The 13,520-nt window shown below is 40.9% G+C and overlaps 1 protein-coding gene across 6 annotated transcripts in view; it reads right to left on the bottom strand.

Annotated features, from left to right (window-relative positions):
- The window catches only part of CCDC148 (coiled-coil domain containing 148), a gene marked incomplete at its 5' end in the record, with an annotated part of 103,329 nt that overhangs the window by 38,806 nt on the left and 51,003 nt on the right, over positions 1-13,520 (bottom strand). For all 6 annotated transcript variants that reach the window (XM_083579050.1, XM_083579048.1, XM_083579049.1 and 3 more), the window contains 2 exons: positions 2,187-2,393; positions 6,391-6,529. In XM_083579050.1, coding sequence (XP_083435176.1) covers positions 2,187-2,393; positions 6,391-6,529 — 346 coding nt within the window. The remainder of the gene's footprint in view (positions 1-2,186; positions 2,394-6,390; positions 6,530-13,520) is intronic.

The following is a 13,520-nucleotide window of genomic DNA, read 5'->3' as shown; positions in this document are numbered from 1 at the left end:
GCTCCAAGGATTTGTCCTTGGAGGAATTCAGTTTCGTTTTAAAGCTCTTGCTGATTTTGATTGAATTAAAAATTCATCCAATAATTTGTTCATGTTTAAAATTAATTAAAATGCTCCTTTTTAAAAATTTATTCACTCTTTCACATTCCATGCTCTGTGGGGCAAAGCATGGGTATTTAGCAATACAATATCTTATTATTCGTCGTTTATTATGAATTGTTCTACAACAATTGTAAGGAATCAGTGGCCCTCCTGATGCTGCTGAACTGCAACTCCCATCATCCCCAGCCAGCATGGCCAATGGACAGGCATGCTGGGAATGGCAGTCCAACAGAATCTGGGAGGCCACAGGTTTCCCATCCCTGTTTTATGAGTTATTGTTCTATCTTGGTCTTTGCCTGCCATCACTTTGCCAATCATCTTCAACCCCTCTAGTGCCGAACTTGTGTGGTAGTGTGCCTGCCAGTTTGGAAACAAAACAGGACTATCCAAAGGCAAGTTAGTGGTTTCTACTTTCTCTGGAGACAAGGTTTTGCCCTCACTGGACCCCCATTCTCTCCAATCAGGTTTTGACCCAATCTGCACAATTGCCTAGAGGAAAAGCACAAGGGAAGTACAATATGCTGCTCCATCTCCTCAATCTCGTCATTGCTAGCAAGTTCAAAGAGGATGCAGAGCTTGGCCAGCCAAGTTCAGGGAACACACATCTCCCTTGCTTCAAAGGGTTGGAAGTTTTCCTGAGCTGCGTCCCATCTTAGCTCATTGGAGACTCTGTTTTGGAGTGGGGTGGGGAGCCATAAGGGCTTTCAAATCGTTCTGATATGAATTAAAAAGAAGGAAATTTTGAGGAGCAGTTGAAAACATACTGATAAATGGAGAGACCAGGAAAGGGAGCAAGGAAATGAAGGGAATGTATTTTTCATCCCTCCCTCTCAATTCCTTGCAGGGGTCCACACCTTCTTGTGTGTAAGATGTATAGGGAAACCAATAAGTTTTCATCACATTTTATTCATTTTTTTCTGCCATGGAATACCAAAGGTAGCGTAAATGTGTTTCTTCCCACGGGGTCTTATCCAGGTACTGGACAGATCCAGACCTGCTTACCTTCAGCCAGGTGAAGTGCCTTCAAACCTTGCCCTGGATCCTTTCATTATCAATTTTATTACAGCAGTAACCAAATTAGTAGACACTTTGATGATGTATTGAAAACACAGCATTCAGATGAATGCAGGCGAAATGTCAATAAATCAGAACAAAAGCACCCAGGAATTTTGGCAGAGCGGAAGATGTTTATTGCTAACTATCGATTCTGGCTAATCGCGCAGTTGGCAATTGCTAGACTCTCCTTCTTCTAGACATAGGTCAGATTTCCAAATTAATGTTTGTGTCTAACATTTTTATATTTCATTTCTCTTTTCATTACTTGTCACCAACTTTACTGCTCTGACTATTTGTTTTCTATGGTTATTTCAGTTCTTCACAGGGAGTCTGGAGGCAGGAACTACCTTTTGTGATGACATCTTTGCTTCTTTTAGAAGACTGCAAGGCAGCCATGGTTTGGCTAAAATTGAGGGTGGGTGGGAAATCCCCCCTATTCTGTCACTGGGCCACTTTTTTCATCTAGAAATTAAACAATTTCTAGGATAGGCACACATCAAATGTAATATCCTTTTCTCTTATTACACCTGATTTTAGCTAAAAGGCAGAGAAACCTTTTCTCCCGTTGAAACCTTCAGGCATGCCTGATACTAGGGGGACTTAGCCAACATGCTGCTATACCAATATACCAACACAGGACATGATAAATGAAATTAGCAAAACGAAAACCCATTTATGCGCATGATTCCATAGGCGTGAGTGCAGCTGAAGCAAAACAGATCCATTAATATAAAGCCTCAAGAGCAGAAAAGAAATTAAAAACAAATTGTACACAAATGTTCTAGGAAAAACAAATCAAGATGCACCCCCACCCCCCAATGCTCAAGAGGGATGCAATAAAAAAGTGCAGCCCTGAAGAATAGCTAGACTAGTAACTATGAGTGTGGAGTAATCTATCTCCATTTTAAGAGGTGGGGGGGAGGAGAGTCCATATTATAGCTGCTGCAACGTTTTTTCCTTAAGCAAATATTGAACAATCCAGGATACAAGGCAACATAAATGTAATTGGCGGTTGTGTAATAGTCTACCTTTTCTTTGAGATCCGCACATATTTCCTGTTGTTTTCTTCTATTATTAGCCAACATAATTTCTGTCTCATGAGCAGCACAAGCTTCTGCAAGAGTCATTACTGCCTTCAGCAAAAAAGCTTTCCTAGCCTCGGCCCAGTTGAACATCAAAGCTCTCCACTGATTCCTAGTAAAACGGTAGTGGTCCCAAGCTCTTTCCTGAGCAACCTAGAAATAATAATAAAGGGAAGTCAGGATTATTTTCACCCATATGATATAAATCTTTATACTGAGGTAACTTCAAACAATCATTACAAATGAAAGTATTAGAAGCAAAAATGAAAATTATCTGCGCCCCCGCCATTGAAAACAGCAGAGTACCCTGTCAGGAGTTTCAAGTACCGTATTTTTTGCCCTATAAGACTCACTTTTTCCCTCCTAAAAAGTAAGGGGAAATGTGTGTGCATCTTAAGTAGCGAATGCAGGCTGTGCAGCTATCCCAGAAGCCAGAACAGCAAGAGGGATTGCTGCTTTCACTGCGCAGTGATCCCTCTTGTTGTTCTGGCTTCTGAGATTCAGAATATTTTTTTTCTTGCTTTCCTGCTCCAAAAACTAGGTGTGTCTTATGGTCTGGTGCGTCTTATAGAGCGAAAAATACGGTACTTGTAGGACTGACTGATTTGGGCTGGCCAGGGCTGTGCTAAGGAAACTAGCAGCCCAAAGATACGTTTAATAAAAGGTTCCATTCTCAAGTTGGCAAAGGGATGAGAACAGAGTTACGCACAGAGAACGGAGAGAAAGAATCACCAAAAGACCTCATAATAAGCACTTCTCTTCCAAAAGGAATCTCAGGGATCAATACAATTAGTGGTAAAAAAAACTATAAACACAAACTGTGTCACTTTGTAAGAGGAAAAAGCTCCGGCAAAATGCAGCAACAATGTAATGTGACAGCAACTGGTTCGGGAGTAAAAGAGGCCTTAGATGGCACTGTAATTCTCTTGGATTGTCTTGAAGGGGAGGCATTACGTGAACATTTCATTGTTCAGAAATGATTTGATGCTGTTGTGATTTGCTATGAGCTCACAGAGAGAGTTAGGATATAAATCAAAGTCCATGCACATAAATTAAGTACCACCTATAATTACAAGGGTCGTAAAATAGCCTTGCTGGTAGAAATGGAGTCTTATTCTACAATTAAGTCATATTATAAATCAGGTCTTAATGAAACAAATGGCTATTATGCTGGGCAATTCATATTTCTAAATTTGCTAAAATCCCACTAGACCTGGGATGGGGAAACTGTGGTTCTTCAGGTGCTGAACTACAAATCCCATCAGCCCTGTCCATTGGCTATGCTGCTTGGGCCTGAAGGAGAGCCACAAGTTCCCTATTCCTGCAACATATGATGGTTAAGCTCTATAGTGCCAGGCAGAGAGCAGGATGTTCAAAGGATTCCTTTCTGATTGCAAGCCCCTATGCTCCTCCTCATCCTGGAAGTTGGGTGATGCAATGCAAGGATCTGCAGATGGACAAGGACATTGTGGAAGTCCCAATGCATATGGGGAAGTTTTATAGCCAGCGTACTAGGAAGGGGATAGCTAGGAGAGCCTGTTTATCCCCTTCCTTGAACAACCGCCTTGCAAGTAGGCAAGTTGCATCTTAGAACTATCCAGTAGTCATTGCCATCACCACCCCTCTCAGCCCCCAGGTGGGAAGGAATCCTGGGCAAGTACTAAAAAAACAGGACCTCAAGATCACACTGGGTTTCCTTGGCCCTCCTGGGGTTGCAAGAAACTTGCTTTTCTCCCCCAAGATTCCTCTCAGTTTACAAGGGCTAGCTAGTTATTATAATCCCACCCCAAGTATCTTCTCATTATCTTAAATATTTCAATTAGTCCATCTTCACATTAATGTACGAATGTGGATGATATTGAAGTAAAAAGAAGAAGTTCTAGTAACAAGAGATAAAAATTGGAAATTATAAATTTGGGAGGTAAAATATTTAAGGACAAAGTAATACGATATGAATTTGCTGAGTTAACTGTTAAAGAGGGATACAAAAAAGGGAGGCGTGAGGAAGTCAGGAAAATAAGTTAATCAAAGATGAATAACTAGAAAAGAGTGATTTGTGTCTGCCTTATGTTATTTATGTCATTTGTGGTGTTACTGATTGTTCTTTTCTTTTTTGTGAAAGATTGCATTGTTGTGTTTTTTACTTTTCTGTGTGTTTATTGTATTATGTTTGGATGTATTTTTTTATTGTTAAACTTAATAAAACATTATTATAAAAAAAACAACAACAAATAGTCCATCTTCACATTAAGCCAGCAGCACTGCCCTGCGTTGGCCCTGTTTCATTAAATGTTACTTCTTTGTCATTTTTAATTCACAGAAAATGTTACATCAATACCTATTCAGCAAAAGGGGTGTGTGAGTGAGTGTACTGAAAACCATGCGTGCAAATTCATCATCTTATATGACAAGGACAAATCATGCCTGCAAATTATATCGCAAAAGTTGTGGGAAAGAGCTACACAAGCAATTAAAATCAAAAGTAAAAGAGATGCAGGGGAAGCTGAAGATGCTTTTAAGATGGGATTTCATCTGGCCTACGGCTGGAAAAGGCAACCAGAACAGGCCCACTGACTCATTGGATCCCAGACTTTGAGTATACAAGCTTCTTCAGATCCTAGTTCAACAAAGAATCTTGAATTCTTGCATCATTACAGTAACCTTGCAACACATTCATTCATTCATTCAATTTCATAAACTTATATACATAGGTTTTCTGTGTGCTCACTATGTTGAAAGATTATGGATGATCACAGTACATGGGAAATTAGGACACCCTATGTAGGTTGCAAAATATTTACAGCAACAATCCAAGATACTAACACAGTTAAATAGCCATTATGTGACTTTGGGTGCCACATTTTCTGCCACCAGAATGGCAGTTGTTGTCTAGTATATAAGTTTACTAGGCTATTTTTATCAGACATATACAAAAATCCACCTCCAGAGAAAACATGCTAAATCAAACACTCATTACAATACTGAACTAAGTTGCTTACCGGGGCAAGACGATTTGAGCATATAATATCAATCTTGGTCTGACTGCGCTGGCTGCCAAATTGGTTCCTGGGCCCTATTCAAAGTGCTGGTTTTGACCTATAAAGCCTTAAATTGTTCAGGACCACAATAACTCAAGGACCACCTCTCCTCATATGAGCCAACCCGGACCCTGAATTTATCATCTGAGGCCCATCTTTGTGTAACTTCTCTACGAGATGTCCGAAGGGTAACAACACGAGAACGGGCCTTTTCTGCAGCGGCTCCCCCACTTGTGGAATGCTCTCCCCAGAGAGGCCCGCTTGGTGCCTTCATTACATATATTTAGGGGCCTGGCAAAAACTTTCCTCTATAAGCAGGTCTTTGGCCTTTAACCCTCTGTGGTCTTTTAGAAGTGAATGGGATGTTTTTAATGTTGTGAACTGCCCTGAGACCTATGGATAAAGGTGTTAGGATATTTCCGTTCCACCTTAAAAAGGGAGCAGGTTGTTGTGTCACAGCCTGCGTATTTCCTGTTCACAGGAAGTTTCTCTTTTGTATATAGCTGTTGTTTTCTCTCTGTGCCTAGACATGCAGGCAGGCAGTCATGTTTTTCTTTGTTCTGACCAACGCTGAATAAAGTTGTAAATAATGCTCTCCTGAGTGCATCTTTCGTTGTGCGAACTCTGCTGAAAGGGCGTGCATGAGCCCTGGAATGTGGCAAGCTATTTCTGAGGCTTGTGTTGCTAATTGATTGATACTGTATCTACGGGAGATCGATGGATCGTCCGGAATCAACGTGGAGGCATGATGGCCTTTGTCTCCCTGGCAGTATCACAACAAAAGGGTGGTATGCAAATTAAATAAATATATATATATTAAACACACATACATATACACACATACATACATACATACATACAAAAATATACACACACACACACACACACACACACACCTCTTTCCTTTTGGTTTTAATGCATCTATGTGGGGTACATTGTATGTTTGTTTGTTTGTTTGTTTGTTTGTTTGTTTGGTTGGTTGCAAGTTGCTATGGGTTGCCCTGGGCAAGATTATGCTACTAACACATTTAATTAATAACAACAACAACAACAACAACAACAACAACAACAACAACAACAACAACAACTAAACAATCAATGCTACCACTTACGAGATCTTGCCTAGATTTGTGAGGTAGATGTTTCTGCAGCATATCCAAGTAAAGAGTTCTTCTGCCTTGCATGTCACTAGGGTATTGACTAATAATCACCTGATACACCCAAAGATCTTCCTCACTCCACTGGAAATTGCTGTGAATGAGAAGAGAACAAAATCAAGCACAATCTTAGCTTTCCGCTGAAAGACAGGTCAAGATTGAAACAACAATGCTTCTTTTATACCCAATGAAGATCCTAATCCTGACATGAACCTGAATGCTATTGTGTTAGTACACTTCAGTGTAAAGTGACTGGTACAAATGCATTCTGGACTGGGACATGGATCTTTGTAAGTGAAACATACTTAACATTTCAAGAGCAGTGGTGAAAATTTGAAAGCAGGTCCCGCTCCACTCAATACAAGCACAACTTTATCTGTTCTGGGGCACGCTCTGGGAGGACAGTTCTGCAAGTATTTCATGTGGTGGTTTGAAAAGCTAGGTGTGGAGAGTGCCTATTGGTTAGTGCCTCTGTTATCACCAACACCCATTCTTCCTCCTCCAACCCTGGTGCAGCTTTATTTTTAAAGGAGATGATGAATAACCCACCTGAAGCCTGCAGGGAGGGACAAGACTTAAGGCTGTGCCAGCGTTACAAAGTTCACCCCACACAGGAGATGGACCCACTATGGCCTCTGCTAAGTAACATCAAAACAAGAGGGGTTCTTTTAGCACTGTGATCTGGGCTTCCTTATTTTTTAAGGATCACAGAAACATAAGCTCTCAACAGTGCTTACTATTCAACCATAAAAGCAGAGTTCAACAACAAAACAAACTTCCATGGCCAAACTGCCCTAACACATACTAGCTCAGAGGAAAACAAGCACTGACATAACAAAGGAAACAGCTTGCAGCCAAACAAAACAAAGAATGCTGTATCTAGGAAGGCCTCTAGATACAGAGAGCATCCGCTTTCCCCTGCCATTCCAGGAATTATTGCAAGAGTTACACCCCTTGCAAGAGTCACATTTTCAAATAAGTCTGTTGCATAAAAGCAAGCAGGAACAGCAAAACAAAATGGAACGCACAGCATGATGAACATTGGCTTTATTTTTATTAAACCTGTCCAAGCTTTAGAGACATTTGCTTTTTTCCCCAATGAACTTTTAATTTTTGAGTCAGTGCACAGAAGCTGATTACCCAGTGAAACTGCCCCACCTCTGGCATCATTCCATACCCTTAGGGGTGACTGGAACTTATAGACAGAATGTAGACCTGATCCATATGGTTTTTAAGTCGATTATAAAAACTAAGGATGTACAAGTTCAGGCCTTGGAGTACTGAACTCTATGTGTAAGTCCTATTTGCATTTTTCGCTTAACATGTGATTTCAAGGAAAGCCCAGAGGCAGAGCCATCTGGGCACAATCCTGCTCATAAACTATGCACAACCTTCACACAATTTGAGGCAGGCTTGATTAAAGTGATCAGGTTTTACTAGAACCTTCCTAGTCTGCTGATGGAAGATGAATGCACATTCCAAGCGGTTTCCCAGAACCTCTTGCTATGACAGTCCATTCTTCAATCCGGAAGAAAACACCAATGGAATGAATGGTTTACTTCCACTAAAAGCCATTTAAGGTCAGGGTGTAAGTTACGCTCCCAGTTTTCACACAGCGTCTCATCTTAGTCCACCCTATTTTTGTGACTGGAGACTACAAAATTCTAGCTTGCGTACTATCTATTGGTGATATCTTCTAACTTCTCATTGGAAGAAGTCTAGATTTGGACCATTTTACAGTGATGGCAGCCCAAACTGCTCTCCCCAAAGCCACTTCCTCTTTTAGTTCCAACTTCTGCTTCTGGAAATCAGTAATCCTTATAATAGTGGGAGCCATCATTTACAGAAAATGAAAAGATTTTCAGTAAGGAAGAAAAAAAAATTGAGCTGGAAAGCTGAAGTAGGCACAAAACGAAGGACTTCAAATCCAGCCACAGCACGCAAATTATGCAGAGCCTGATCCTATGCACGATTGGTCAAAACGAAGTCCAGCTGTGTTCAATGAGGCTTATTTTCAGGCAAGCACAGAGAGGAGTGCAGCCTGAGGGGGTAGAACACAGAAGCATAAAGATGCGAAGACAGCATTCAGATTAAATGTAAAACAATGGAGCAAACATGACACAAGGAAGCAATTATGATGGTAGGGAAGTTGCCAGAACAGTGTTCAGTTTATATGAATCACTTTATATAACAAAAACTTATATATATAAGTTTATATAACAAAAACCGAACAAAAACTTGAGCTTTGTTTCATACTAGGAAAGAAGCACTTAAAAATATATAGGTCCTTATGTAGACCGACAACCTATGTTCAATTAAAGCAACAGCAGCAGGCACATATTCTGCTGATACTGTGCGGTTAATGGGGTCACAGATATCCAAGGGTTATGGATAACTTTCCTCCACTTGCCTTTAATTGTTCTCTACATTAGGGACTTTATGGGCCTTTTCAGGCACTGTGCTAACCTCTTGTTTAGCATTATGTGAACAAGCTTTGGGCTTGCAGGCTCCCCACTCCTCTAATACAGCTGCAAAGGGAGATTGGAACTTTTGACTTCTGCTTTGAAACTAACCAGGCATCTGTATGCACAAGCTCAGGGAACTCTGAAGGTGGGGAGGTGGTAGATTGGGATCTACTGGTAGAAAACAAATTTCTTAGCTCAGAAGCACCTGGGTACTTGATTCTAAGTGTACAGAAGACACACACATACACCCCCCCCACACTTTTCTAGTTCCCGGTTCTGACTGGTGGATCTCAAGATTCTAGTAAAAAACAAAGTATGAAGTCTGGTTTGTGAACAAGATAGTAACATAACTCCTAGCTTGATCCTGGCTTATTTGAACTAACCAGCGTTTCTCAAAGTTCGGATGCAACAGGAACCCCAGGGTTGTTTAAAAGCACAAGTGAAAGCTTCCAATCTCTTCCTTACAGTTGCACAGGGATGGGGAGAGCACATGACCCCAAGGCTCATTTTGTTTACGCATACAGTGTTAAACCATGTGTTAGTGTCTGAACTGGCCTTACATTGTGTACCTCTGGGTCCAGCTGTATTCTTTTTGTGGGCCTGAAGCATCCAGATAATAGAGCATCAAACATCCAAAGAGTCTTATTGAGAGTTGATCAAAAATAGCCTTGTCACCTTTCTAGCATATAGCAGAATACCTAACACAGATTAATTTCTGCAATGTGCAATGATAATTATTCAAAATCTTTTAGGATAATGTGAATTTCTGATCTGTTGGATATTGAATTTGGAGAAGTTACAAACGTAACTTTATAAAGAACATACAGTGGTACCTCGGGTTACAGACGCTTCAGGCTACGCTTCAGGTTACAGACTCCGCTAACCCAGAAATATTACCTCGGGTTAAGAACTTTGCTTCAGGATGAGAACAGAAATCGTGCTCCAGCGGCGCGGCAGCAGCAGCAGGAGGCCCCATTAGCTAAAGTGGTGCTTCAGGTTAAGAACAGTTTCAGGTTAAGAACAGACCTCCAGAACGAATTAAGTTCTTAACCCGAGGTACCACTGTACACCAATGCCTAGATAAGGTAAAAAGTAAAGGATCCCTGGACGGCTAAATGCAGTCAAATGTGACTATGGGGTGCAGTGCTCATCTCGCTTTCAGCCCAAGGGAGCCAGCATTTGTCCACATACAGCTTTCCAAATCATGTGGCCAGCATGACTAAACTGCTACTGGTAAATGGAGGACTGTGACAAATGCCAGAGCGCACAAAAACGCCGTTTACCTTCCTGCCACAGCAGTACCTATTTATCTACTTGCACTGGCATGCTTTTGAACTGCTAGGTTGGCAGAAGCTGGGACAAAGCAACAAGAGCTCACCCTGTCACGTGGATTCGAACTGCTGACCTTCCGATTGGCAAGCTGAAGAGGCTCAGTGGTTTAGACCACAGCGCCACCCGCGTCCCCACCCACCAATGCCTAGACAACCACAGCATTGTAGGACATCATGAGAGGATGATGTAATATAAATGAAAATCAATTATCCCTAGAATCATTTCTATCCTAAGGTACTTTTACAATCCTTTTTTATTTTAAGCTAGGTATTTGATGTCTGGATTTTGTCTGGGAACAAAACAAAAGAAAAAAGAGTAAGGAAAGGCTGTTCATTACTGATCCAGCAAAAAAGATTTGATAACAAATTATCTTCCAAATATTAAGTATCCAAGTATTAAGTATTAGACGGCTCAGACATAAGACAACAACACGTACAATGACTGTACAATGATTGAGAAACTGTATGTCCTTATAGGCTGTTGTCTTAGAATTTGTTTATAGTGACTAGAATGCCTGCTCTGATTAGAACCATTTTTTCTCCAGAGGTTTCCATTAAACAGAAAATGTGCGATCCTCCCTCCCATTTCCAGCATGCACAGCACTTCTATGTCTCTGACCTTATGAGTGCATCATTGTTGGTAAGATGCACAGCTTTCCCTTTGTAAAGGTTTGGCAAGTCATTGCTGCTGTCACCTCGGCCCTCAGTCTACACAGTTGTCTGCTGTGTTTGCTACCAATGGGCAATGTAAGAATCCAGCGGTGGCCTATTTGTTTTCTGCTTTGCAAAAGTAATGCCACGTTGGCGAAGAAGTTCTTTCTTTCTTTCTTTCTTTCTTTCTTTCTTTCTTTCAGAAGCATCAAATGAAACACCAGAGAAAGTTGGGAGGCCGCAAAAGGAGTCAATCAATTAGAACACAAAGGTGACGCCATTGGAGCGGAGCAGCCCTTAAAGAATAAAAATAGAGCTTCTGTTTTCTGTTCAGAGAGCCGTCAAAAGACATACACTTAAGTTCAACTCCCTTCAGTCTAGATTCATTTTCTTCACAAAGTATTCAATACACAGAGAGACCAAATGGAACAGGCCATGGGCCAGGGCTAACTTCAAGACAACAAAATACAATCCATCCAAAAGACAGGCTAAAACCAGTTCCTACAGAACTCAAGACATTTTAAGGACTAGAACCACAGTTCCATGCCCCCATAAGATAGGGGTACATAAGATAGGGGTACATAAATGGAGCACAGTGGTAGACCTCCTGCTTGCATGCAGGAGGACCCTGGCTTAATCTCCAGATAGAGCTGGAAAAGACCTGCCAGAAAGTATTGAGAGGCTCTTCCAGGCAATGTAATTGATAAGAACTAGATGGATCAATGGTCCGACTCAGTTCAAATCAGCTTCTTAAATAGGCTGACATAATAGAGGGCACAGAACATCTAGAAAGTGTATCATTAGCCAAGGAACTAACCAGAGCACACTTATTCAGAAGGAATACAAGGAACCACAACAAAGGCAGGGCACTCAAAAGGGAAGAGAAAGCAAAGTACTTATCTACTATGAAAACTGACTGACAATGACATCCTAACCCCTTATTAGTGCGCTGCTGGAGGTGAGAGGAGTATCCCTCCATTGGACTTCACTGGGCTCCATTCTGAGAAGCCCCTGCTATGCCTACTGAAAGTACATGTGGTTGAGAAGCTACCACCAGGATTTCCACCAGCCGTAGTCTGCACAGGACCCCAAAATGGGTCATTACAGAAGAAGGGTGGAGCAGAGCCAGCCATGGATCTGCTGTATCCAAAGCTGCTCTATTCTGCTTGCGAGAAGCTTGATCTGGGCCCCTTTGCTGAACCAGTTTAAAGAAGGGGGGGTGCCATCTTCCATCTTCCATCTTGGCTGGGCTGAGTGGTAAGGCTTCAGATGCACTAGTGGCCTTGCTCTGCTGTTATCCAGCCCCATTTAGGACTCCCGTCTGTCTGTTTTTGCTCAAAGGCTTTTAATAGTTGGAATGGCTAACTTAACCTGCCAACATGCTTACTCTCTCATTCAAGGGAAAACACACAAGCAAAATAATTACATCTAGCTAGAGCATGGCTAGGTGCGGCATCTTGAGACGATGTAACCAAGTATGACTTGTGCACAGCAAATGAAGAAACAAGTCTGAACTGTACTATCCTGGGCCAGTTCTCCAGGTAGAACTACATGTTACACTTGACATGGAACTCCTGTCAAAACAGCAGCCCTGGATTAGATCCCTCTCCCCATATTATTCTGCTATTTCCATACTTCAGCCAGAGATAGCCAGTGATGCAGAGTAGGGATAGAGAAATGCAAAACATAGTGTCAAGAGACATAGGTTTAAACCTTATGGGTAACACAGGGCTGCAATTTTTAGCAGTAGCCACATGCATCTAACTCTGGAATCACTAGTATTGATGTATTTTCAGTTCAGCCTTCAAAATTTGCACTTCTCCAAATTTTGCAATGTAGTTCTCCACTCATGAAATGTACAGAAAAATGTATATATTAAAGTGTGCATAAAAATGCATATATCTGTGGATATGCATACAAAATGTGTTACGCAGAGAAAACAGAAATATATGGGGAAATATGCTTTGTGCGTGTTATACAAAATTACATACAAAATGTGCATATTAAGAGAAATTTGTCCTAAAATGCTGACAAATTTTCATGAGAACTTTAAAAAATGCTAACATGCAGAAAGGTGGAGGAATGAATTTAAGATTGGAAATTAGAGAAACTGAAATTGAGAAATTGGCCCAAACCTAGTGGTGACAGAACATATTTGACATCCCTAAGTCTAATTTTTAAATAAAAAGTCTAAAAATATTTAAAATAGAATAAACATACAAATGTCAGGTGCACAGCTTTTTAAAATACTTGAAAAATCAAAGCTCACATTCAAGAGTAGCTGAAAGGAATAGGAAAATATTCTGCTATGGCAGTTTTCACATACTGTCACTTTAAAACTGAACATATCAACCTAAAGGGCAGGCCTAATGGCTCTCTAAAGCGAGAGGCTTTACAGGAGCTTCTTTTCAGATCATAATACCAGAAAGCAATATATCTTCCTGGACATAAAGTGCATCGAGAATCATAGAAGTTTCTTTAATTACATTTTAATATATCAAGTGACAGTATTAATTGGGAGCAGATTTAGTGTCAACGTTGAAATGTAATTTGGATCCATACACAATTATAGCTCAACGTAATTTTTTTAAAAGCATGCATCTCAAACCACTGCCAATCCTTTGCTGTACTCATTGGT

Source organism: Podarcis filfolensis, assembly GCF_964270895.1.
Source record: "Podarcis filfolensis genome assembly, chromosome: 1".
NCBI lineage: Eukaryota > Metazoa > Chordata > Lepidosauria > Squamata > Lacertidae > Podarcis > Podarcis filfolensis.
The sequence above is the reverse complement of the archived record's forward strand: the minus strand, read 5'-3'. Positions and strand labels throughout refer to the sequence as shown.